Here is a 26,366-nt window from a genome sequence, read left to right as displayed (position 1 = left end):
TGGGAGACAGGGTGCCATGGCCCGGAGCCAGGCCCCAACACTGACCTGCCTTCCTCTTAAATAAGGTCCTGGATGAGCTGGGTGCTTCCATGGACGGGCCCTTCCCAGCCCCATCCCTTGGGGCAACGTGGAGGGAGCACCTGCAAGGCTGCCGACCAGCCTGGACCCCTCAAATCATGATAAGACAAAGCCAAATACTTTCTCTCACTGTGCCTTTAAAGCTTGGAATAAGTGGTTTGCGTGGTAATTAAATGCTTCCTCGATGGGCTGACATGCAGCCGTCCCTATACACCACGGAGGGCACCTTATTGACCCAACCTGTGGCGGCACCGTCCCGCTCAGCTCCCGTGAGGAGCTGCCCGCTGCGGCAAAGGGGGCTGTAAACGGCAGGGTCAGAGCTCAGGCTCCGTGTGGATCCGGGTGGGAACGCCGCCTCCCGACGCCAGCCCTTCCCCGCGCGTGTCCCGGCCGTGCCACGCGACGCCGCGGACGTGCCGGCGGGGTTACACAGCGCCGCTGTTCAGCCCGCAGCTGCACCGGCGGCTGATGCAACCGAAGGCTGAGACAGAAAGAAGGCTGAAATAAAGAGGGGGAAAAAGGCAAGAGAGAAAACAACGCGTTTTAGTTTTGGCTTATGACACTCGGGACATTTTATATCAGAACAGGCAGGCATTTGTTTGGGGTAGGCCTGCACCGGCACACCAGCAGAGAGGCATTTATTATTTATCCACGTGCGTGGAGGCGCTTACGCAGGGGCCGGGGGGATTTGCAGAGCTTCACGGAGGCACCTGGACCGCGTGCAGGGGCCCACGGGGCAGGGGAGCAGCCACAGCGCCCCGTCCATGAGCCACGAGCCCCCGAGCTGCCCCCGCGCCGCACTGCTGTGCTGCTCCCCGATGGAAGAGCAGGGAAAAACCAAAAATCCACTTACTGATGAGAGGAAGCTGAGATCTGCTGCAGCTCTTGGCTCTGCCTGTACAGAGCCCTCCGACTCCACGGGCTCGGCAGCCACAGGCCGCTGTCTCGGGGAGGGAGGGAAGAGGGAGCAGGGCGGACTCCGGCCGATTCCCTCCGACTCCCTTTCGTTAGCAGCTACCCAGGCTTCAGCAAAGGTCCGAGAGATGAAACACACGTGGCTTGGCCTGTTCGCACTCAGGCTTCATGATTAAGAGTCTCAGAGCTGAGGAATGGTCCTACACCTCACCATAGCATTTGGGGGCTTAGCTTTGTAAATGCTAATTCTCAGAAATTCAGAGGTAATTCAGTAATTAACGGGCTCTTGCCAATAACGGTGGGTATGACCGAGCAGGAGGCTAGCTGAACTCGGTGCTGCACAGCAAAGGTCAGAGAAGCAAATCATTTTTAATTGAATATGCAAATTGTACAAACTGTCTAGATGCTGAGAAGGTGGAAAGCAAAGGCACAAGTTCAGTAAGTCACTCCAGAAATCAAACGAGATCCGTCTGCGCTTTAGTGAAATTAATTGCATCTAAGGCACAGCAGGACCATTCCCAGCTGTGCTGGAAACCCTACCCAGCAGGGAGACGCTTGGGAATGACACACAGACGGCTCCAGCCTGTGGCTACCTCGGGCTGCAAGGCACACTGCTCCTCCCTAGGAACCCAGCCATTTTCAGCCAGCCACAAGCACTGCACCTCTGGACTCCAGCGATTTATCTGCAGATTTTACAAGCTTCATGGTTCTGTTATCTCTTCTCAGCAGGCATGTGCAAAACCCCCACAAAAATAAACCCCAGTGACGGCACACAGCACCCCACCGCCCACGGGGCATCACGTGAGGGCATCACCCACTGTGGCACTCAACACCCCCGATGAGCGAGGGCACGCAGAGGCCCTTCCTCGCCAGCAAGCCTGCTGCCACGTCCCTGATGGCTCTTCCTGAAGGAAGCGTTTCTATAAATCCCAAGGAGAAACCTCCACGACATGCCTGCTCCTGGAGGCCCCGCTCCGCTCCGCAGGCACCATCCGGGGGGTTTTGCAGCCGGTCTCGCCGCGAGCTCGCGAGGTGCTGCCGCACAGGGCAGCGAGCGACGCCGGCCCTGCCACTCACACCTGGCACAGCCGCTTCCAGCGGAGCCCCGGGCTCCATTTCCCATCCCGAGTCCATAAATGCACTCTCCCCATCTAGCGGCACAGCAGGGGAGAAGCGGGGCCTGGCGCATCCCCTGCGCCTGCGGCCACGGGCACGTGGCACCAGCCTGGACACAAGCCCAGGGCTGCTTCCAGGCCTGCCCAGAGATGGCTGTGAAAAACAGAGCAAATAAAGGGACACTTCCCACTGCCCGCTCCAAGAAAAGCGCACGCACATTCCTGTGGCTGTCAGGAATCAAACCAGGGCTTTTTGGAGCAGGCGAGAAGCCCATCCCCTGAAAGGGCGGACTTGAGCTGCTGATAGTGTGGAAACAGCTCCCTCCAGCTCAGGCTTCCTGCTGTAACCCCTGGAAAGCCAGCGCGGTGGCAGCGGGGCCCAGGGAGCGGAAACGCTGCCCTCACCGCCCGGCCCGCAGAGCGGGCGCCTCTCGGCCCTCGCCCTTCTCCTTCCCCCGTCCTGGTGAGCCCAGAAGGCAGCCCCGCGCGCAGTGACACGTCACCCCTTTCGTGTCCCAACCCTGACCACGACCTGCGCTGGGGAGGGAGGCAGTGCTCACGTACAAGGTGTTCATGGCCAAGGGAACCGAATAACACCAGGAACAAACACCAGTCCAGCGAGGTGCAACCTCCTGAGCAGCCCAGAACGATGCCATCAGCACACACAGATTTCCAGCCTTTTTAGCTTTCCTCTGGAAACAGTAGCCACAGGTGCAGTTTTGCTTGACCCATTGCAATTCAGAACCCTTCTCCTCCCTCCTGCCAGTTCACACCAACAGCAGAGAAACAGCTTCTTATTTCCCATTGGCTTCTTATTTCCTATCGGCTTTATGGCTTTTCCACCGTGCGTGGAAGGAGGTAGTCCCAAAAACACTTTGGTAGTCCCAAAATATCCACTCCTTTTCACTATATTGCAACCCAGCTGTCCCATACTCTGTACGCACCGTGCTTTGTCAGCTCACACAGACTCTGTAGTTTTATAGCGAAGAAGAAATTTTCCTAAATATCTGATTTCCTTAAGAGAGAAGGTCCAGTTAAGCCCACAGGAGACAAGGGAGAAGTCAGCCCTTGCCCATCTTCAGGGCTTTCCTTGAGCTCACACGTGGCTATAGGGGACCGGTGTTTTTTCCCTAACAGCCACCAGTCCCAGCTGGACAAAGGTGGGAAACTGCTTGGTATTTTTGTGTTGTTCAAAGTCCAAGTATTTTGCTAACAGCATTAACACTGGAAAGCGCCCTTGGGGAGCCCCGGCTGCAGAGCTGGGGGAGAGGGGCTGCTCCTGCCTGCGCCTTCGGCCGGCTTTGAACTCGGAGAACGCGAAACGTGCCCGGGATGCCAGAGGAAGGGAGCGACCAGGATCAAACGGAAGAAAGGAGAAAAAGTAGGGAGGGAGAAAAAAGAAAAAAAGGGAAAAAAAATAAAAAAAAAAAGGAAAATCTCCCTGGCCACCACAGTCCCGGAGCGGAGCCTCATCCCGGCCACCAGCCGTGCTGGTTCCCGCAGGACGCGCGTGGAGCGGGAGCGAGGGAGCAGCCAGGCCCCGAGGGCTGATCCCAGCTCCGGCTGCAGGCCCTGCCGGCGCTGGCGCGGCCGCTCCGGTTTTGTTGGCCTCGTCGCTGCTCGCGGAGGCGGCCGAGGCCGGGCGTGGGGAGCGCCGTGCCGCGAGCGCAGCGAGCCAACGCGCACAGCGCGCAAACCTCACCGCACCGACAAGCGAGGGAAGCGGGGCGGGAGGAGCAGGAAAAACTTCTCCCGAGCAGTGAAACGCCCAGAGAGAGCCCATAAGCCCAGGCTGGAGCCTTTTGCAACAGGAAGGACATCGCTACAGCCGTAATGCACTGTGGTAGGCTTTGCAATTGCAACACATCATCACGCCAGCTTCATCCCTTTCCATTTGGCAGAGGCCGATTCTTGCCTGTTCCTTACGGGAGCACGGGCCAACACGGCTGCTTTTCACATGGCTTCAAACTTTGCCAAAAGCAATAAAAAGGAAAGGAGAAGTTCTCACAACTGCATTAGCTTCCCCCAAGCTATTACATAAACATACACACACACGCACACACATACACGTGCGTGCATATAAAAAATACACGACTTGGCCAACTGGCAGCGGTGGCAGCAGAGGAGCAGGGAGGTGGATCTGCTCCCGGGGTGGGCAAAGGGGCCCCAGAGGTGGGGTAGAACAGCCCCAAAAGTGGGCTAAGGAGTTTGAACCGGGAGGGGATGTGCAGCGCTCCCCCCAGATAAGCTCTTACTTACTGATAGGCTAATGCCATAATTGGGCCTTTTCCAGGCACAAATACAGAGCATACAGGTGGCACCTACAAAACAGAGCTAAAAAATAATAGTAATAATCAAAAAATATACACACACAGAGAGACCATGGAGACACCAGGGGAGATCAAGGTTAATGAAGGATCAAGTGTGGGGCTGGTGTTTGAGAAACACAGTATTTCCCAGTACCGCTTTCTTCCCCTCCACCAGACCCTTCACACTTTCCCTCTGGATGCCCTTAATGCAGTGGATGAACGGAGTCTAGCAGCAGGAAGCACAAAGCAGCTCATTATAACTTCCCCTCAAGTCAGAGGTAAAGGGAGACTCTAACGAGTGTCTTCGCACCTAAGTCCTATGTTACCTACACCTACAGAAAAAGGAACCACTTCCATCAGGACCAAGCAGAGGAGCGCTCCTGCTCACCAGGGTGCTTCTTGGAAGCATTTACACATTCGGGGAAGGAGCCTAACTTTAAAACAGGCTAAAGCAAATATTTGTGACTCCCACAATCACAACCCTTCTTTGAATTAAGATAACCCTTCTTGAATTAAGATAAGTAATGAGCAGTTAATGTATAGAGATAATTCTGTCTTTGTGATCTCTGTCCGAAGCTCCAGCTGAGCCCCAGGGCACCCAGGACACTCTGCATCCGAGAAGCACCATCCTATTTCCAGCCTGCATTCATGCTGCATGGGGAGCAAGACAGGAAGAAGGGAGAAATAGGAGCGACTTTTTCTTCCATTTAAATTCTTGTTTATCACCTCAGTGTTAAGACATGAGTAACATAACTGTAAGCAATAACTTACTTTCCTTAATAGGCTAAAACTTAGAAAATTCATTTTGACTGAAAATCATCAGGTCCTGAAACAATCCTCAGTGTCTTGTCAGAACAATAAACCCATTCTTTTAAAGGTCAGCAATTACAATTTCCATAAAAAAATAATAATCTCATTAATCCTTAACAACTTCTCCAAACGACACAGCACAAGACTTCTTTCCTTTCATCTTCCTGAATACATTATCAACAAAGCATTAATGAAAAGCGCCTCTACTGAAAAACCCTCTGAGGGCTTTTAAACCTGGGTCAGCTCAGCACAGAACAGCAAACGCATCTGTGCGGTCAGCGGAGTGAGCAAATCCGCGGGGAAAAAACGGCGGAATAAATGTCAGCAGGAAGAAGGAACTGCTTCTCCGCTGTGTTATATTTCAGCATAAAACTGGCTTGTTTTACAGATAGGCCCTTCATCTGGGAGACCCTATCCGACCATGAAAGCCTGTGGACACACTTCATTTTGCTGCTTTAGCTACATAAAGTGAGTGATGCATCCCACTTCCCCGGCTCCGCAGGCACCGGCTGCGCGCGGCTCCCAGGGCAGACCCGGCTCCCCGGTCAGCAGCTCGGGCCACCAAACCCAGCCCCAGAGCTCTGCCCCCAGCACGCATGCGGCTGGAAAAGGAGCATTTACCACGTTTCTGTTGGTTTTTCTATACAGTTCTCAAGCCAACAAATTCAAGAGACTCTTCCCTCACAGTCTCTGCACCAGTCAGCAGCCCCAAGCGCAATTTAAACATTCACACCCATTTCGGAATGCTGCAAACACTAAAATTTATTAAAATAATAAATAGTGAAAAGGCGCATGGGGGATTTCAAGAGGCTTTTCAACCAGAAGGGTCTTTTCTGATTATTTGAGAGAGGTTGATTTTAAGCACCATGCAGTCAGCTTCCAAACAAAAGCTCATAAAGATCTAATCCTCCAGAAATTAAAGTTTTATGAAATGGGTTTTACTGTTCTTATCAAATAACTGTTTCCAGTATAATTCTCAAACTTCATCCATCCAGTTTACTAATGTCAAGAGAAAACTGAGCAAATGGAACAAGCTGGAAACAGCTACTCTAGATAACTGGGCTCTAAAGCAGAAACTCCTTCAAGAAAACGTTTCTGAGAGCTCTGCGTTTCCGAACTATGCATCACCTTGGCTGTACGATATCCCGGTTGGTGCCACATCTCTGCTGGATTAAGAACATTCTCGAGCTTGAGGAAGCAAAAGTTTCTTACATGAAGAAAATGTTGTCCAAGCCGGCCAAGAGAAAGTATCAACAGAAAGTCATTCAGACAACTCCAAGCAAAAGCCTTGCTGAGGGTGCTGGAATAAGACATCACCTTTAGGAACTGGAAGGCGCCCTCGTGCTCGGATGGTAGAAGGATACATAGGAAGTGGAACGAAGGGAAAAATGAAACTTCAATTACTTAACACAATAAGATGAGGAGGGTCTGTTAAAGAACTCTCTGGTGAAGAAAATGCAGCCTGCTGGTGATCAAAGAGGAAAACTTTGTTGGACGTGTTACTTGGCAGCACTGAGCTGCCATTTTCATAAAACGACCCCCCGTTACCTTGCTACCCCTTGGCCTGTATGGCAGCAGCTCACTTAGAGCCCAAGGCAGGGTTTGCATCCCTGCAGCTGTTTGCTACTGCTCATTGACTTGGAATGGAGGTTCTCTTAATACAAGATACCTGTGTTGGCAAGTTGGGTTGTCCTAATCTTCCTCCCTCACTTTTTTTCTTTCCCCTTTTCTTTAAATCTAGCCACTCTGAATTGCAAAAACCTCACTCCAGCCACCCCAAACAATCCTGAATAACATCATTTGGAAAGGTCCCACGTAATTTGAAATCCTTGGCAAGCTGCGGTCACTCACTAGACATCACCCATTTTCCCAGACACTTGTGAGTTCGCTGAAGGGCCTGGACTGCTCTGGATTCCCACCAAAGAGCTTCCTCCCACATGAAAACTGGCCATCTACCCCTCCCTTCTCCCTCCTTCATCTATTTATACTTATTAATGCACAAAAAGTCATTTGGCTAGTACCTGCAGACAGACACACCGAAGGGCTTATAAAGCCTTTCTATGCACCCAAAATGCACTAACTAGATTGCTTTGAATTGCTGACACGTTAGAAAAGAGACAGATGAGTAATGACTTCTTCCAGTGAGAGCTGTCACGTCCGTCTGATTTGTTGTTTCTTATTAGCGCTCCTCTTCTGCCGAGTTCTCGTACGTGCTTTATAGCTGCACCTGTATTTCAAAAGCTTTCCATTTCACACCCCTCAGCTTTTTAGATCTAGAGCATTATCTAGAGTACAGGACGCATCCCCACCTGGGTCTGTTTTCATGTGCTGGGACTAGCAGGCTGCTCCGTTCCCTCCCTCTTCTCCCCACGCATCTCCCACATGGAGCTTCCCAGAGCTGGGCAGGAGCCCACACAGTGGCTCCCTGACAGAGAGGCTGTTTGTAAGGGGCAGGAAGAGCCATGCGGGCTATGGGGAATCCAGCTCTCCAGCGCCTTGCTCCAAAAGTGAATTTTCACCAGGCGACGTGGCGAGAAAGCATCTTCCTCACTGCACAGCACCAAGTATTAACACAAAGGGAGGTCGAGGTGACTCAACCTGACAGGCAAACAACATATGTTCATTACAGGAAAATATTGCCAGACAAGCCTAATTGCATTTTTAAAAAGAAACTTTAAAAAAAAAAGTTAGAGGCTAAAGAAATGAATTGAGACAATTTAACATTTATGGATTTCAGGGAGGAATCTGATACACTGCTGTTTGATATCCTGAGGGAAACCATTAATGAAGCTGGCTTGCGCTGAAATGCAATTAAGTGGATACAAAGCAGGCCACAGGGCTTCAGGAAGAGAGCCAGTGCAAAGCAGAGTCCCTGCAGCACCTTGAGAGCTGCTCAAGGCCGAGGTTTGGGCCTTAAAAGGCCCGTACGGAGGGCCTAAAGCCCAAGTGGGGAGAACCTTATACCTAAGGCTAGAGACAGGGCTCAGCACCCCGAGCATGGGCACAGTGAGGATGATCTCGCTGCACCCCACTGTGGCAGAGAACAAATTACACCCACAAGCACAGCACAAAGCTCTAGCAAAGTACCTCAGAAATTAGGCAGCTAATGTTGCCTTATTTTACTGATCTGTGCACCCAAGGTCTAACTCCTTCCTCAGTACGTTCATGCATATCTCTGAAAAACAGATTTCAGAGTTTGGGCTTGTGTGGTTGTCATCACCCTCGCACTGAGCAGCCAGGTTCCCAATATGGTGCTGTCAGTCAGAGAACACTAAACTGCAGTCCAAAAACAATATAATTTGAGAACAAATGGGTGAACTTGGCTATCAGTGCCATGCTCAGACATCTGGAGGCTGCTTTATTGCTGAGCTAAAGTTAGCGCCTGAGCTGGAAACAGATTGACAAATTCATGAGAAGAGGTTTCCTACCAGGACTGTGAACCTTCCTCGTTGGGCTCAGAGCAGAAATAGCAGAGGTGAAATCATTTTCAGCATCAGGGGACTTCATTTTCCAGCATGAGGAGAATTAGAAACTACAGAGAAGCACCAGCAAAGGGCAAAACGCACACTACAAGCTTTGCTTCCTGGCCTTAAAATGTTTGCTTTGATTCTGAGAAATGTTCTTGCCAACTCACCTTCCACTTGGGCTTTAAGGGCTCACCACAAATTGAACTCACAAATAAGGATTTTTCCAAGATGAAAGCAACAGCACAATTCTGCTCGCAACAAGAAATTTGATGTCTCTGATAGGATTTGTGCACTTTTGATCTGAAATAAGTGTGGGGCAGTTCAAGAAGAACCCCCTTAGTTGATGACGAGCGCGAGGGACCCCGAGGGCTCCCCACCTTGCCTCCCCACACAAACCTGTCTGCAGGGACGTGGCCACCAGGAACTGGCACGGCCAGACAGACCCTGTTGAGGCCTCGATGTGACACAGTGATGGGCAAAAGCTCTTGACAGCCAATGCACAGAGCAGCGCCCAGGGATTCCCGGCACATCCGTGGCTGCAGGAGGCATCGCGCTCACTTCTTCCTTCATGTTTTCAATGCACTGTGTAAACCAGGAGGGCCAAAACATGTAAGGCATTGGGTACAGGCCTCTAATCAGCTCTCAGTAGGAACACAAAGAGGCGACGGTGCTGTTTCTATCTGCCATTAAGACACCTGCACATTGCTTATACCATAGCCCAGGGATTAGGGATACTGGCTCTTTACACACACTGGAACGGGCTACCAGGTCCCTGAAGGTTTCCCAACAGATAGAGGGGAAAAAAACAGATTAAAAACCAAATAATCCAATCAAAACTCATGCGTTTGTGTGTGAAAGGGAGTTTATATATTATTTACTTCTAGTTTTTATTTACATGATTTTTGCCCTAAGGCAAAAGAACTGCAAATTTAAATTATGCAGAATACTTTAAAGGGGAAAATCCACTACAGAACACAGTCCTGATAAAACGGGGCAGTTTTCACTCTCAGCTATCTTAGGAATGACAATAAAACAAAACAATTCCGGCTGATAACGTGGGAATCTGTGCCATCCTTGACAGGATTTCTCTGAACGCAGCGAAGTTTCCTACCACAACCAGGCTATTTTCATCATCAATAGTACATGTTTTCAGAGCGCCGATAGCAGAGCGCTACCACGCCAAGTCACTCGCACAAATCCCAGGGAAGAGGCCTCGGCGGGAGCGGGATGCTGCTGTTCTCACGAGCACTGAGGCACCAACGGGTGCCGGGGCGGGCGCGGGTTCCCACGGGCGAGACCCCCGCACGCGGCTCCTCCAGCAGCACCCGCGCGGAGCCGCTTCCCGAGCGGGCTTAGCCGCAGCAATCACCAGCTCCTTAGCTCCATGACCCTGCCACAACACACTAGGTAGGTTTAAAGAGTATTAGCAAATACTCATAAAGCTGTGACATTATCACTGTGGGCACGTCAGCAAAGCTGGTTTCTGCAGATGTGCTCCCCTGCTCCACAGCGACGGCTGCCTCCGGCCAGGACGCTCCCTTTCCCTGCCACCGTGGCAAGCTCGGATAAAACGACACCCAACAACCATCCCTACAACAAAAACAACCCAGCAGGATGGTGGAGTTTCCTAGCAGGGTTCAGAGCAGCCGGCCTGCTCCACACGAGCTCTCACCAAGCCGACGCTGGGCAAGAGGCAGCACAGGCTAAGCCTGAAGCAGAAAATGAACCAAGGCATCCTCAGAATTTCTGGGGAGAAGTTAATAAATCAAAAATGGCATTTTTTTGCCAGTAAAACAGAATGAAAACTAATGATGTTTATCTCCTGGATTACTTTACAGTCAGGATGATGGCAGGGCAATGGAAATGATGACTTGGATGAGCAAAGACATTTTCTTACAGCATTAGCATCTCCTGGAAAAGCTAGTTCACTAATGTCAAGACAGACCAGACTTCTTCCTAGGAATTAAGCACCTACAAGTTTGAAAACCATCTGGCAACTTTCACACCTAAGTAGAGGAACTGAGAACAGATTTTTTTTTTTTTTCCTCCTTTATAGGAAAGGAAAAAAAAAAAGCTTAACAGCTATTAGTCACAGAGTTTGTCTCATTTATTTTCAGGCAAATTGGCCTTGCAAAAGGACCACCATGACGGTGGGGAAAATGGTGATAGAGAGCAGCATATGGACATATTAAAATTAACCAGGTTGCTTTCTTTGGGTGTTCCCTGGGATTTACTGAGCCTGAATTGTTGTTACAAATCTGTAAGAAAGAAGGAAACTCTTCACTTTGGCTCAAGGACTTGAATAAATGCTTGGACTGGCCCTGGTTTGTATCTCGCCATGCTGCAAATGCTGGAAGAGGCCGTGGGGCACAGCTTGGTGTTAGGAATGGTGGAGGATTTGCACAGGTCCTGGGCAAGCCAGGAGCTGTGCAACTGGAATAGCCAACGGGAATACCTGCCAGAAAGGGTTTCAAGAAATGAGACCCCAGGCAGGCTTGTTCCTCTATGTGCTGGGGCCTCCTGAACATACTTGCTCCTTAAAGTCTCCAGAAAGGCCTATGGGGCACCAAGGCTTTCTCCAAGGAGGGCAGAGAGAACCAATTCCAGGCTTCATTTAGCAGCCAAGACCTAAATCCTACTATTAACCAGCAGATCCTACTATTCTACCAGCAGATAGGGGGTACATGAGGCTGCATTACCGACACCACATGCAGACACCCTTGCTGCACCTTTGTGCCCTGAGTCACCGAGCAGCTTCTTGCCTGGCCTGGCTGCGGACCACAGGTGCCGCGGAGCAGGAGCCTCCGCACGGCTCTCGCGTGAAGACCGGGATGACGCTTTGGGCAAGGCAGAGCGCAGCACTGCTGGTGACACTGGTCACCAAAAAGGCTGCTCGATGTCCATCAGCCCCGGCAGCTGCTTCAACAGCGTGCGGGCGGAGGGCGGCTCTCGGCACAAACATCAGGAGCAACACAAAGCTGCTGCACAGAACGATACGTTGCAGGGATATTTTTCCTCCACGTACCAGGGAGAAGCTTTCCCAAGAGCAACTTCGGCCCATAGCATGTCCAGCGCTGACTTTGTGGATATTCTGCAAAGACTGAGGTTGGTGCTCAAGAGAACTAAAGTTCACAGAGCTGCCAAATTCTATCAGCACTTGCAAATGGGTAAACAAAATTACCGTTAAATCTTTCAAATGTCATGGAGTGTAACAGGTATTAAATGACTTAGGAAAAGGTAAAGTGATAGAAACTTCAATCTATGCAAAGTTGATGTAAAAAAAGAAATCCTGCCTTACCCACCACAGTGTCTTGTTTGCAGTCTCTTCAGGGTATTATATCATGAGATATAAACTGCTCTATTCTTTGACTATCCATTTCACGTATTTATTTAAAGGATAGAGATGAAGTAAAATTAAGGCAAATGGAGGCTTTCCGAAGCAAGAGCTAATGCAGAGTGTTTTGGGGTTGCACATCCGACCATGCACTGGCCACATGCTACTGTCACACAACTTGTGTATCCCGTTGCTTATAGACCACTCCTCAAACTGCCCTTGCCGAAAGGAGGCATCACCTCTGTTACCCAAATCCTATGCCACAAGAGCAAAATATTCACATGGCCTCTGGGGGATCCTTTTAGGGAGGCTTCAGCCCTCACGTGCCACAGCTGCAACACCCCAGTTAGGCCTGCACAGGCTGAGGTCTGCACAGATCCCTCTCTGCGCTTTGCTTGCCCTCGCCCGCAATTCTGTCCTCGTGAACGGTCCCACGTGCAGCTCCCCGGGGAGGACGGAGCTCTGCCCTCTGCTCCTGCCTGCGCCGCACCGCCGAGCTCTGCACCGAGCTGCCTTCCCAGCACAGCTCGTGCCTCCTCCCTCCCATCCTCCACGCAGCAACAGCGGAGAGAAATCCAACCCTGAGAAATGCTAACCCGCAGCCAAGAACAAAAGCCAGCAGCCCAGGCGGCCGGCCGGCTCGCGCAAGTGCGCTCTACGTGACGGCGCGCTACGCTTTATTACACAGCAAGCACCTCGCCGCAAAGGAACAGCCTCCAAGACAGCAATTTTCCTGCAGCTGATTAACCGTCTCACATGCAGAACGGCTTTGCCTTCGAGACCAAACCTGCGTGGGAGGGAACTGGCAGCCGCCGCAGCGAGCCGGTGCCAGCACGCGAGCATGGAGCGCCTCCGAACCCTGTTTGGGATTATTGCATCCCACAGGGAAAGGCCAGACACCCCCCTCTCCAGAGCTTTGAGGGGGGCTATGGGGATTAGAAAGCCAGGGCAGTTGGCGGGGGGCTGCTTTTCAGCGGGACGCTCCTGCCCCGATTGGGACAGGCTGACAGACAGGGACCCGTTGGTTCCCCATGGCCCTGGCGTGGGGCGCTCGGCAGCTCCTGCCAGCCAGCGCCTCCATCTCAGGGCTGCTGCCAGAGCAGAGCGTTTCCCTCGTGCCGCTGCTCGGCCGCGCGCACAGGAAGGGGCCCGGGCCGCCCCGGCTCCCGCGGCCACGTCCGCCTCTCGCCAAAGGTCAGCACGAGGCGACGGGAACCGTCTCGTTCCCGTAAGTCAACAAACGGCATCTAGAAAGGTCAGTGCTGTGGGAGGATTTCTTAACGTAAGAAGTCATCAGACTAGAAACATGTTCCCACTCTGGTGAAATCAGTGCAGCAACAAGGCTGTGCAGGAAAACAGACACAGGAAGGCAACAACTTTCTCCTCGTGACTTCATCCCACAAGGGTCATCTGCAAATCGACACCCGTGGTGCTCGGGAAGAGGAAACGCTGGAGATTTCTTGGGAAACTTGAAAGGAAACTTGGAGTTGAACAACAAAACCACCTTTTCTACTAAGAACAGAACAAAACCATGCAGCTTTTCCTCAGCGTTGCACCAACACAGCACCACGTTGCAGACGAGCGCTGCAACTGCGTTCACCACGGCCAGGACAGAGCTACCAAAGAGCTCGTTCAACCCCAACTCGCAGCCGGGGCCGGCGTGGGCAACACCAGACAGGTGCCATTCATCTGACATGGATGTACCCACGTGACAGGGCGGAATGGTTTACCAGGGCCTCAGAAAATCCTAGGGAGCAGTCCCTGCTTTTGGCAGCAGGGCTTTGGAAAGCCCCCCCCCCCCCCCACCCTCTTTTAGTACTTTACCACTTAAGTCCTGGCACAGAATAATGCAGTTAGCAGGAGTTTTACCCTGCTCCTCCATTGCTTGAGGAGAGAAAAAAAAAAAAAAAAAAAAAAAAAAAGGTATTTCTCATTTACTATAAAGATCCTCTCTACAATTTCAAGATCTTTAAGGGCAAGATGTTTTCTAATCTTCCAGTTCAAAACAAAACAAATAAAACTAGAGAAAATTGCAGAAAATTGTATTAGAACGCTACAATCATAGATGTAAGCAGAAATATCTTTCCATTCTTAAAAGAAGAAAAATTAATTCTTGCAACAAGGCTTTGCCAAAACACTTAATCTACATTAAGCTTTAGCAGAAGAGACACAAGATGCATTAAGATCTTCATTTTCCAGGGTCATGTTTCAGATTAGTGTTAATCAAAAAAATACATACACACACACGTTCACAGAAACACCATCATGATCAAATCACCGTAACTCCTCAAAAAAGTCCCTTATGCTAAAATTACTTAAGTTAATCTACAACATTTACAGAAATTACACACCAGCCTTTCCCCCCCCCCCCCAACCCAAGCTTTCTCCCTTCCTCCCTGCAGTTACCAAAACCATACCATCAAACACAAAATTGAAGCAGAATTTATGGCAATTCCACAAACCCCATCGAGAATTATTTATCAAAGCAACAACCACACGACAAGAGAAGCTCCAGTTTCCTCTGCTCGGTTGAAAAGCGAGCAGGGCAACAGCTGAGCTGTTCCCCTGCCCTCGGCCCGGAGAAGGGCCTGGGGTGCGGGCACCCTGCTGCCGCTCCGGGGACTCGCAAACCACCTCCCTCCCAATCCAGCAGCGTTCCTTAACCAGCAACACCGCGGAGCAACAACTCTTACAAAGCCTTCAGTCTTTGTGTGTGTTTGTTTTTTAAAGCAAATTAGTGAGAAACTGTTTACTCTCACATCCTCCCATGAAGAGCACGCTGTAAAGCCCTGAAGTCAATCCAGAAAGTTAGAGAGAGGGGCACTCACCTTCCGAGGAGCAGCAGGGACACACGAGGCTGCTGTGGGGCCAGCATCAGGAAGCTCCTCTAGCATGGATGTGGTGGAAAGGTTCCTCTGTGAAGCCAGAGCAGCCACCTTAGGGCTCTTAGGGTCGTTTTTGTGGCCCCAGGAGCAGGGCAGAGCTCAGGCCCAGCGCAGCCCCAGCCTTGACCGCCATTGGGGCTGCAGAGGGCCCCAGGTGTGCGCGATGTCCCTGTGTCCCTGCTCCACCCCATCCCACCTGCACCTCCTTGAGAGCTGACGAGGCCCCAGCCTCACCACAAAGGAACCCTCTCCCCCCACCCTGGCCAGATTGGGGTTCCCCACAGCGCAGGTGCCCCCATCTCAGCCAGGGCAGGCAGCCCTCAGGCCCCACAAGCTCCCCTTGTGGAAACTAGAGGGAGGCTTGTGTGGTTTTTCTTCAAAGAAACATTTTCAAACACCTTTTTTTATTGTATATGTATGTGTAATGTATATATTTACAAACATATGAATTTTCCTTTTCAAATTGAGAACTCCCCAGGCCTTTCTCCATCTATCAGGACCAGGCCACCTAGGACCAGGTGGCAAAGGACTGTAAAAGCTTCTGCCTCTGGGGCCCGTCGAGGCAGTTCTTCCACACAGCTTTCCAGGGGTTTATGCCCATTTATGAGCATCCAACTTCTCATTTAGTATGTAACATGGTGATATGATGTAGTGGAGCTAAAAATACATGGTGCTGAAAGAATTATTAACTATAGAACGAAAGCTGGGACTGCTTCAAAAGGAAAAAATACACCCTTATACAAGTATTTGTCACTATTTTTTTCCTTTTTTTCCCCCCATGCTTGAGCCTGAAACACAGCCTGCTCTAGAGCCTGTCCATCATGGAGCACAAGTTTCTCATCTCCAAGTTCCTTTTCTCAATATTTAGCAACCTGGATTCCAGAAATGTTGTATGCAAGATGATAGCAGGCAGGAGGAAGGGACCATTGCTGCATCTTGGACTTTCTGTGCTCAAACCCTGCCGTGCTTAAGCGAAAGCAAAGCTGACCTGGTGAAGAGTTTGAGGTCAAGCGAGAAAGCTTTCAACATCTTTTGAGAGATTTCCATGCACCTCCCATGTTGAATAGCACATGAAAACACATCAGAGTGTTTACTGGAAAATGATTTCCCTGCAGGAACCATTAAAAATTCATTTGTCCCCTGCCAAATTTTGGGGTTGGAAAAATTTCTCAATTAGGTTAAATAATTTAAAAAAGCTTAGAGATAAAACACTGAATTCACTGAAATATATTTTTGGGAAGTGAGGTGGACAGAGTGTCTCCGGTGATAGTCTGTCATAACATGCTTGGTTTTGTATTCACACATACACAGGTCTGCAGAAAAACAAACTTACTTCACTTAAAACCCAAGTACACTAACGTCACAAAGCCCCTCCTCTGCTCAACTGCTAGTCCACACTCTTCTAGTGTGGACTTCAACTGTTAATTCAAATGCATCCCCATAGAGGATTTAATGCCACTATTTAAAACAAATAGCATACTAAAAAAAAAAAAAAAAAAAAAAAAAAGAAGTGACTAGGCAAACAGAACCAAACATTAAATATCTTTAAACTTCCAAATTCATTAGATAAGGATGGGGCAGAGTGAGCCTTTCAAAGCTTTTGTTTTTTCATTTTTTCAGTGGACCGTCAGATCTATTGAATCCAGAGGTTTTCTCATCTCCTGACATGTTTATAGTGTGATGAATTAGAGATTTTTTTTCAGGATTTCATTATCTTTTCTACAGCAGCTCCAGAAAAGAAAAAAAGCCCATGTGTTAGTACACTGGGGCAGATGAGGGATGCATTGGCCTCAGAAGAAATATTTCAGACAAAAAACATGGAAGAATTGTGCCGTTGTACTCTAATAATTAATAATAAAGAGGAAGGGGGTGGACTTGAAGAAATCCTCCTCTGTGAATCATTATATATTTACTATCATTTGCAGGATGTGCCCTGAGGAATCCCTTCACATAACCAAATTTTTAAACTGTAGCAAAGACACAGCACAAAAGGTCAGATGTTCCTTTTCATCAATGTATATTAAAAAAATCTTTCTGAACCAAGCACATAATTTAATGTTTCCTTAGCTTATTTTTCATTCAACCCCCCCCTAGCTCAAGAAATTATGCCCCTTATTTAAACTGGCCTCACCATCACAACATGCAGTTTATGTTGTGCTTATAACATTCATTTCTCACACCAGCTAATGGTCACCATCAACACCTGTACCTTCACTGCCCTGCACATCCACATCAACGAAGAGACAACTCTGCTTGAAGATTTAAAAAGATTCAAAACTTCCCAGTTATATTTGTCTGAACCTTGCCTGCTCACGAAAAAAGAGTGGAAACTCGAGCCAAGCATAGGAGAGCCAAGATCTAGGAGAGGTGAGCAGACAGCAGCAGCCAAGAAAGTCAGCAGTGCCAAAAAATGTTATTTCTAATCATCAGTCATGACTTTTACATCCCTTAAAAAAAAATCAAACCTTCAAAAATCTCGTCCACACTTGAAGTTCTGGATATTGTCCATGTTAATCACTTCTAGGCAAAGAAATCAATAACATTCTTGTGCAAAAGAAAAAGCTCATGAAACTATTTTTTTGTAAAGCCCGTTCTAGCACTTAGAGTCCAGCAGGAAGTATGCTGGAAAGCAAGCAGTGAATCAACATTAGAGCTTCTGCATTCACTTTCAGTAGAGATGGAAGACAAATCCACGTTAGAGGCATACTCAGGAAGAGCCTTTCTTCGTAACAAATCTCTTGAGCTGGCTGGAATTGTCACTGCTTTGGTGGAAGCAGAAACATTGCTTGCACAAAGAGAATTTTGATAGAGTTGCACAGAAATATCTATTGGCTCCAGGGACAAGTTAGCTAGTTGTCTCCTGTCCAGTTTCCAACCAAGGCTCAAAACTGTCCATAATTTGGCCTCACTTCATCATGTTAGAAGGGTTTGTAATGTCTTCTAGATGTTGGGCTACATAAAAGTTATTTTTCAAAAGATTCACCGTTTTCAATACTAGAAATGTCCATTTCAGTGACACAGTAATGGCATGTTCCAGTTGTTTCAGAGTAAGGATAACTTTGGTCCCATATATGAGGCAACTACACAGAAAGCTCACAGAAATGAGATTAGGCATGAAAATAAGTACTTTGTCTTGAGAAACCAAGAATGGCTGTTCTGTAAAATGGAAAGATTTTGCTAGATGAAAACTTTTTGAATATTTTGCTGTATTTGAATTTTCCTTTAAAAGGGAAATCATGTACTGTTTTCCACCTTGTTTTTCTTTAGACATTCATGTGTTACATACGATGAGACACAAACTGGCATCAGAAAATGAAATCAGTCTTCCATCTTTGTTAAAAATTCAAGATTTCTTATAATGCCCCCAAAACCTTATATTTTGTACTGCTTTCCTATATTGTTCATACACAGCATGAGTGTATGTTCCTAGAATGGTTTTCATTTTGGAGACATAATTGATCACCACACATTTTCAGACCTCTAGAAAACTCCTGTCCTTTGTAGATGCCAAATTATGTGGTTGTAATTATGAAAAAACTGTTGGTAATATCCGTATCACTTCATGTTTCTAGAGTTATTATATTCATGGTAACATTACTACTTAAGACATTTATTACACATTGTTAGAAATAACAAAATTCATTACATAATTGGGTTTTGTTGTCATGCTTTACTTTTTCCATCTGTTAGTCTCCATGAAATTGCAACACAGTTTGGCATAAGCAGTTTCCATCACGATGTATTCATCTTTCCTCATATTTTGGTCAGACATCTGGAGTCGTTATGCATCTCTCAGCAGAGCAAATATCGCCCAAATTTTCGACCTTAGAAGAATGAAGAAACTTGACACTGGATGATGCTTTGACAAGGGTATAAGTTTCTGCATCATCACAACAATAATAAAGTCTTTATTTCGCTACATAACTGAGATCTGCACTGTTTAACTTCAATGTCAGAAGAAATTCAGAGACGTAATGAGAGTCTAAGATATTCCAAGCAGTACAAGGAATAACAAATGCATACACAATATACTTAGGCATAATGCCAAGAATTGCAGAGAGTATTTTGGGGAGTATTTTAAAATACTTTAAGAGTTTGCAGAAACGTATATTTTTTTCTTCAAGGTCAAAGACTTGCTTTTTGCTGAAAAGAAGTGTGTTGGTTCTTTTTGCTTATAACTTGATTGCTTATGATTACTTTGCTGAACTTTGTTAATAGTAGATTATTTTCTAAGCATTTGAATCTGTGCTTTAATAATTTCACTTTAAGTGAAAAAAATACATCTAATTTAGAACCATCCCTTTAGAGCTGTATCAACATTCAAAGTTGCTAAACATGACTGTTCTACTTCACTTTCTCATATCAAATATGCTTTGTTGTCTCTATGAAAACATGTGAAATATTAGAGAAACTTTTGTATATCCCTAATGTAGGAAAAAAACCCCATATTCTGACCTGAAGTGTCCGGAAAAAGCCTCTTTTCTATCTGAAAACTAATCTAGAAATTAGCATACCAAGTGGTATCTTAAGCCAAAAGAAAAATACAGTAAATTTATATCAAAAGCATAAACTTCTGATTACAGACTATTAGTGGGTTCTCGTGACATAACCTACAAAACAAAGTTATAGGAAAAAGATCCACTGGACTAGGGAACAAGAAAACAAGGCTCAGTTCCTGGAATGCCTGTGCAAATCTTCCCATCAAAACCAATAAGCACATTAGCTGTCCATACAGATGTAGTGAGGGGATAACATTTCTTGCTCTTCCAAAAGTTCTAAAATCCGTTATTGCTGCAATGCCCTGAAGATAAGAAACATACAGAGATAAACAATTACTCTTAAGCAGGGTTTCTCAAAGGCTGCTATTGCTATGTCTCATCTTTACAACCATCAACCATGACTTTTTAATAGAAAGTTTCTTTGTGAATCTGAGGTCTCATGGTCATTCCTCTTTGTTGATGCAACTTGGGGTTAATTACAGCAGCACTCAGCTGTGCCCAGAGCAAAACAAGAGACAACTAGTCTAAAACTTGATCAGCATTTGCTCTTATCCTTCCCATCTGTCGAGTTCCCTCCCTGATTTCCAAGAAATACTTAGGGTAGTAGACAATGCAGTACCATGAAGCCAGACCTGGGTCTGCAGCCTTGACTGGAAATCCAGGAGGACATAAATACCGTCCCCTTGTGAGGGCAAAACAGAGCACAAAGTTGGTGCAACTGGTGCGTGAGGCAAGTCGAGCAGTTTGGCAGATAGGGTAGGAGGGAGTACCTGAAATTAAGCTCCCATGCTACGGATCCCCATTCCCTCATTTCTCACTTGAAATGCATCTTCTACCAGCATGCACACTATACAAACAGTTTATGCTAGCTTTCCATTCCAGGTATTCAGAGGTTCTTCCTCCCTGTAACGTGTTTTGAGGCTTATATGCAATGATTTACTGTTGCTTTTATATCCAACATTTTTTGTAATATTCTCATCGTGATCAGCTAGCTCAATGCTTGTTGAAGCAACGTATTCTTCCTCTTGTATGTGCCCTGAAAGACTGATTAGCAACAAAGCATTACAATAAAGAACTAGAGTATTAGTTATAAATCTCTTTTAAAAAATGATGTCTGAAAAAAGAAATATAACACAAACTGAATGGAAAATAAAGGCCACCCCGCAGACCAGTGTTCTAGACTTGCAAAATTAATAAACAATGCCATGAAAATTTTCAGGTCAAGTCCTATCATCTACCACTTTGATGGCAGGTAGACAAACATTAGCTTATGAAAAGCGCAACAACACAAAGGCTAATGGTTCAAAACACTACACAGAAAAACTTAATCAGGTTTTTAATATTTTCCAATCCGTACTTTTCTAAATAAGGCATATAAAATGGAAAACAAGACAGGGTAGAGAACACCCAATACATGATGCCTTCAGAGTTGATCAGCATTTAAAGGCTAAAGCCTGCCAAGGGGAAGCACACAAGGAAATGCAAGTCTCAAATGCAAGACAACAGGATAACTTACAAGGGTGTTACTGGAAAAAAGTCTTGATAAAGGAAGGACAAGCATAAAAGCTCATTTTCAGAAAATGTCTCCTCTTATATATTGCTCTGTTATTGTACACTCAAGCATAGCTCCTGATGGCAGTACTAGTCTTGACAGGGAGCATAGTTCCATCCTACGAATTTCCTATTAAATTTCCTTTAAACCCCTGCCTCCTTCCTGACATTTTCACAGCACCACAGAGGAAGTTACTCCTCTGTGAGAAACCCTCTGGGCAAGGGCAGTGCTAAGCTACCTGCCCTGGGATGGGGCTGTAGACACCATCGCTCAGGGGTCAGCAGGTTGAGGAGGGGAAACCACCAACATAGCACGGGAGTACGGTAGGGTGGAAGGATGAAGTCTGGAAGGAAGAGCAGGGATTGGACTCCGGCTGTTTATCCTTTAACTCTTCCATTTTGCTCAACGCAGCATTTGCACCAGAACAACAAGTTCCACTCACAGCAGCAGAGACCATCACTTAATATCTCACTTGATAGTGATGCAGCTCTGCAAGACCCTTCTGTGCAGCTCCACCTCCATCCACCAAGATTATCACTTCCCAAATTCAATTGTTCCAGTTCTTTGTGCATTTCAGGTTACAGCAAAGCCCTGTCTCAGTTATCCCCAATTCAAAGGGTTCATGTATTTTTCAACTCATCCAAGCATTTCGTAGAGGCACCTTTCCATTTGCTTCTGAAGCAGTTATAGAAAATATTGATACTAATCACGCATATCACAAGAATAGGGCATTGATCTTCCCATCATCTAAAGTCCTCAAGAACTCTGCAGTAACTTCAAATAAAAGCCAGACCTCTCCTTTCTATTGCTCAGAAGTCTGTAAAGCAAAGCCAGCAGTTTCTTCAAGGGTAAGAGGAGAAACTGTAATTCCAACGGTGCCCAGATTTGTCTAGAAACAGATAGCTTATTTTATGGTTCACAGTTCCTGAATATCATTACATTTTGCACTTTTCCTGACCAGTGCAACAGCACTTACACACCTTCCATAACCACGTTCTCCAGTGCTTTGGAAAACTAGTAGTCTGCTTCACCAAATATTTGCTTGGTGTGGGGAACGAGCATTGAGGACTGGTGTCCCACTCTTAAGCTTCATACTTGAAGGACCAGTCTCTTCACACACACACACACACACACACACACACACTGGCAACATCTCTTTGTATATCCTCTTCACGCCACAAACCACTACGCTTTCTACTCTGACCGGCAGCAGAGTGAGATGCACCATCAAGGCAGCAAAACCTCAACGTAGAGCAACCTGTTCACCACCAGTCACATCAGCTGCCAGGGAAAGCTGCCACGCTCACAGCAAAGCAGCCCTGCTGCTCCATCACCACTCCTGCCCTTCCCTTTTGGCACCACTACACCCTTTTTTACCACTTGCTTGACTGATGCCACATAGGTGGCCCAATCAAGGCAGTATTTCTGGAAGTATTTCTGCAGAGAAAGCTGCTGTTCCATGTCCCTGCACTGCTCAGGCACTGAGGAGCTGTGCAATTTGCAGCTCCTCTGGTCTACACAATTTCCCTTTCCTTCACGCCAGTGACTCACGAGTTAGCGCTCACCCTCTAGTCGTCCTTAACAGCAAAGACTGGTGAATTGTCATCTTCCCCGAGCTCCGTTCCCACAGCTTTTGCAATTCCTAGGAGGCATTCACAAGATTAGAGTTTTAAAGGTCAGCGAGCTATAATTCAAATAAGTATAGAGCTGTAGAGATATATTAATTAACAAGGAAAATATATGAGGCTGGAACAGATCGCCTAGATGTACCTAATGCAAATACTATTAAGCTTACATCACTGCATGCCAAACAAACAGACCAGACTGATAGAACATTAGTCTTGCAATACCAGTTTGAAAGGCTCTCCCTAGATTTTACTGATTGCATGGCCAGTATCCCAATAAAGAATCCCTACTGATTTTCAGGAATTGAATTCTGTCTCTTCTGCACCAAAAGCACCAGTACAGTCATCATTAGGAAACATAACTTGCAACTGTTGCACTAACCAAATTTTACGGTGTCCTAAAAAAAGGGAAGAGCAAAGAAAGAACCAAACTCTTACCTGCCAAGCCATTCAACCTGATATGAATCAGCTCTGACATGAGTTAATTCCTTTCATACTGCTGTCTTGAGATACATCGCTAGAAAAAGGCATTGTCCCTTAATAGCCAGACAAAAGCACTGCATGGGATGCAAAAAGAACAGTAAAAAAAAACACAAAAAGAACTAGCAAGGGAAAGAAACATGTTGCAATTATGTGAAATACTGGTTTTGATATTTTATTAATAAGCAAGCATCCCTGGAATGGGGGTCTAAATAAAAACACTTCATTAGCCAATCGGAATACAAGGAAGTTATATAAATTTATTTTATGTAACATTGATTAGTTTTGAAAATTCCCATTTTTACTGCTTTAATTCCATCTTTTATTTAAAAAAATCACTAAAAGGACACAACCCACAAAAATACAATCTGTATCTGCTCTATATTTACAGATAACTGGTCACTATTAAGGCACAGATTTAAAACTAACATTTTTATGTAGCAAGTCAAATATTTGTGCATAATATAACACTAACAATACGGTACGTTGTACTGTCATATTCCCTTTGTGGAATCAAAATAAGTGAGAAATTTTTTTCCAGTGTGTTTTTTCTGTGTGAAGCCCTATTGAAAATAACGTTGTTAATGGGAAATTCTTCACTCTTGTGTAGATGATTTAAGCACTGCTCAGCAAAAGACCACATGAACTTAATACTGTAATAACTTCTGTTCCAAGTATAGTACTGTCTACATACATACCATGTACTTATGAAAATCTAAAAATCTAAGAGTGTAAAATTTTTTTGGATGCTTTTAAGTTCAGGCAAAAGCAGCAAGGGGTTGCAGAAAATCCTGTACAAAGTGTTGCTAAATATTTATTCCATTAAAAATATTTTATAAAATTAATGCACTTGCATACAATTCCATTTTCCAACACTGGTCTTGAGAATGCAAACACTGAGATGACAGGTCATCCCTAAGCATACAAGTAGTCCATGACAATGGAGCTATTTATATGCTTAGAAGTAAGCACAAGTGTAAATACTTCCAGAATTAGAAGTTGTGGCTTCCACAAGGGTTTGCATGAAGTTGCTCTTGCCCGTGACACACACCACAGTTCTCATAGATATGTGGATATGGACTTTTGGCATTTAAGCAGAGTTAATTTTGCTGTGAACCACTGTGTGGAAGACTTATCCATTCTAATTTGTAGTACAATTTTAAAAGCAGAGCAAGTTAACTGCGACTTTACCTACAGTGGAAGGCACCCAGCTACACACCATTAAGTAAATATGGCTGACTTGAGTACTGAGCAGTCTGTTCTTGCTAACCACAAGGCATTTTATTATCACTTGATCATCTATGCCCTCAAGTAATAGCTTCTTTAAATTCCCTTTTTGTGTTCAAATATTTCTATACATCATTTTGCTTTCTCACCTTAAAAGAATTATCCATGGAAAAGTGTCAAAACTGTTTCTCACCCATTTTTGCATAAAAACCAACTACTGTAAATGTTATTCTAATGCCTTCTTTTAAGAGCACTTGACAGTGGTTTATGTCCATCTCAAAAGGCTAATACACTGAGCATAAATACATTACAGTAGAGGTAATTAACAATAGTTCCTATGGGAATGATTTTCAAAAAAATTAATGTTTGGAAACTTCATATTGCATTGCAGAAAGAGGCACTTCATGAATTCCTTCATTATAATGAGAACCCTTCATAAACCCATAACAAAAAAATAATCCATAAGGACAGAGGAATAGTATTGCCAATTTTTTTTTGGACTTTCACAGTATAGGAATGCAATAGTTTCTCTATCCACTTATAATATGGACTCTTTCTGTTGAACATAACTTGTTTCAGAAATAGTTCATCTCAAGAGTTTTGCAGCTGACAATTGCAAATCTAAATTGAACAAAACAGATGCTATCACACCTATTTCTGTAGGTTGCTTAATTGCTGCATGCATAGTCAGGTAAGTAACATACGTCATTTATTAAATGGCAACAGTGCTGTCTTGTCAAATTAGATTAGTTTTCTGTTTAATCAAACTGACAGCCCACAGCTCTAGTTTGATGAATGCCTTTCTTTCTCTACCAAAAATCTGCAGTAGATCAGTTAATCTGTTATGTATTGTAGGTGTATAGAATCTAAAAATAAAAGTCTGATATAAATAAGTGTCCTTTAGTGGAAGGATACTAAAAATAGCCCTTTGCTCCAAGACAACCATTAAAAACAGTTTTAGCATTACAGGCAGCAGTTAAATATGATGACTGCAAAGGGTTAATATTGCAAGGTCCATTTTGGTCTTTCATTGCATCTGTTACAGTGAATTATTTTCATTGCAAGCAGCTCTAGACTGCTCAGGAGCATAATAGCATTGGTCCACTACTAAGTGGTTTGATTTTGGAACAATCTTTCCAGATAACTACCGGGGAAACAGAGAGAAAGAAAGAAAGAGAGACAGAAGAAATCTGCACAGGAACGCATAAGAATCAACTTCTAGTACCATTATAGTGAGATGTGACCTAAAGCAGGAACATCTGAAATGTTTTGATTAGTGCCAATATAGCAATTGATACAGAAATGAAAGAAGTAAATTTCCACAGGACAAGAAATCAGAACATGTAAAGTGCAGAAAGACCTCAATAATTATCTTAAGCAGTACCAGAAAAATCCATCTTGATAAAACCAAAAAAATCTATGCTCTCTGGCATCCCAGCTTTTCATTCTTCCTTCATTCAACAAAGTAAAAATTCAGTGCATACATTATAGTTATAGGTAATAAAATACTAAACAAAGATCCCTATATTATTATTATTATTGCAAATTCTGTCCAATCTACATGAGTAAAACATAACCCACATTTGGTGTTTTGAAAGACAACAGCAAAATGTGTTTCCTCTTTTTTTTTTTTGGCACAGTATTGTGCAGACAAAAACGCTTTGGTCCTTGATACCCAGACTCCCAAAGTGCAGAGGGTGGTTGTGCAGGGACAGCTGTCCACAGGGTGGCCATGTCCATCTTTGCAGCTGAGCGAGGCACCACTTACTGCTACCAGCGACCGCTGACGCTAGCAATGTCCGCGTGGTACTGGCGTGGCAGCCTTCCACTAGCTCCACCTTCCAGGAACGAGGCACGTAGGTTTGATGGGTCAAAGAGCTTTCTTCGGTTTTTATTCAGTTCTGGAAAGGCCACAGGAAAAAAAAGACGACACTCAACAGAAATTATTCAAGACAAGTGTTGTTTAGACACAGAACAGTATGAGCTGAAAGCATCTAGCAAGGTACTTGTTCAATACGTAACACATCATTAGGATAGTGCAAGGATAAGACTTGATACAGCCTAATGGGG

At 45.8% G+C, this 26,366-nt stretch overlaps 1 protein-coding gene across 1 annotated transcript in view; it reads right to left on the bottom strand.

The window, feature by feature from the left end:
- Positions 1 to 24,193: 24,193 nt before the first annotated feature.
- Positions 24,194 to 26,366, bottom strand: part of BICC1 (BicC family RNA binding protein 1) — a 51,344-nt gene continuing 49,171 nt past the window's right edge. The window contains exon 20 of the mRNA XM_026043031.1: positions 24,194 to 26,197. Coding sequence (XP_025898816.1) covers positions 26,067 to 26,197 — 131 coding nt within the window. The 3' untranslated portion in view covers positions 24,194 to 26,066. The remainder of the gene's footprint in view (positions 26,198 to 26,366) is intronic.

The sequence above is a fragment of the Nothoprocta perdicaria genome, unplaced genomic scaffold (assembly GCF_003342845.1).
Source record: "Nothoprocta perdicaria isolate Ctin4 unplaced genomic scaffold, notPer1 scaffold_32, whole genome shotgun sequence".
In the NCBI taxonomy this organism is placed as follows: Eukaryota; Metazoa; Chordata; class Aves; order Tinamiformes; family Tinamidae; genus Nothoprocta; species Nothoprocta perdicaria.
The sequence above is the reverse complement of the archived record's forward strand: the minus strand, read 5'-3'. Positions and strand labels throughout refer to the sequence as shown.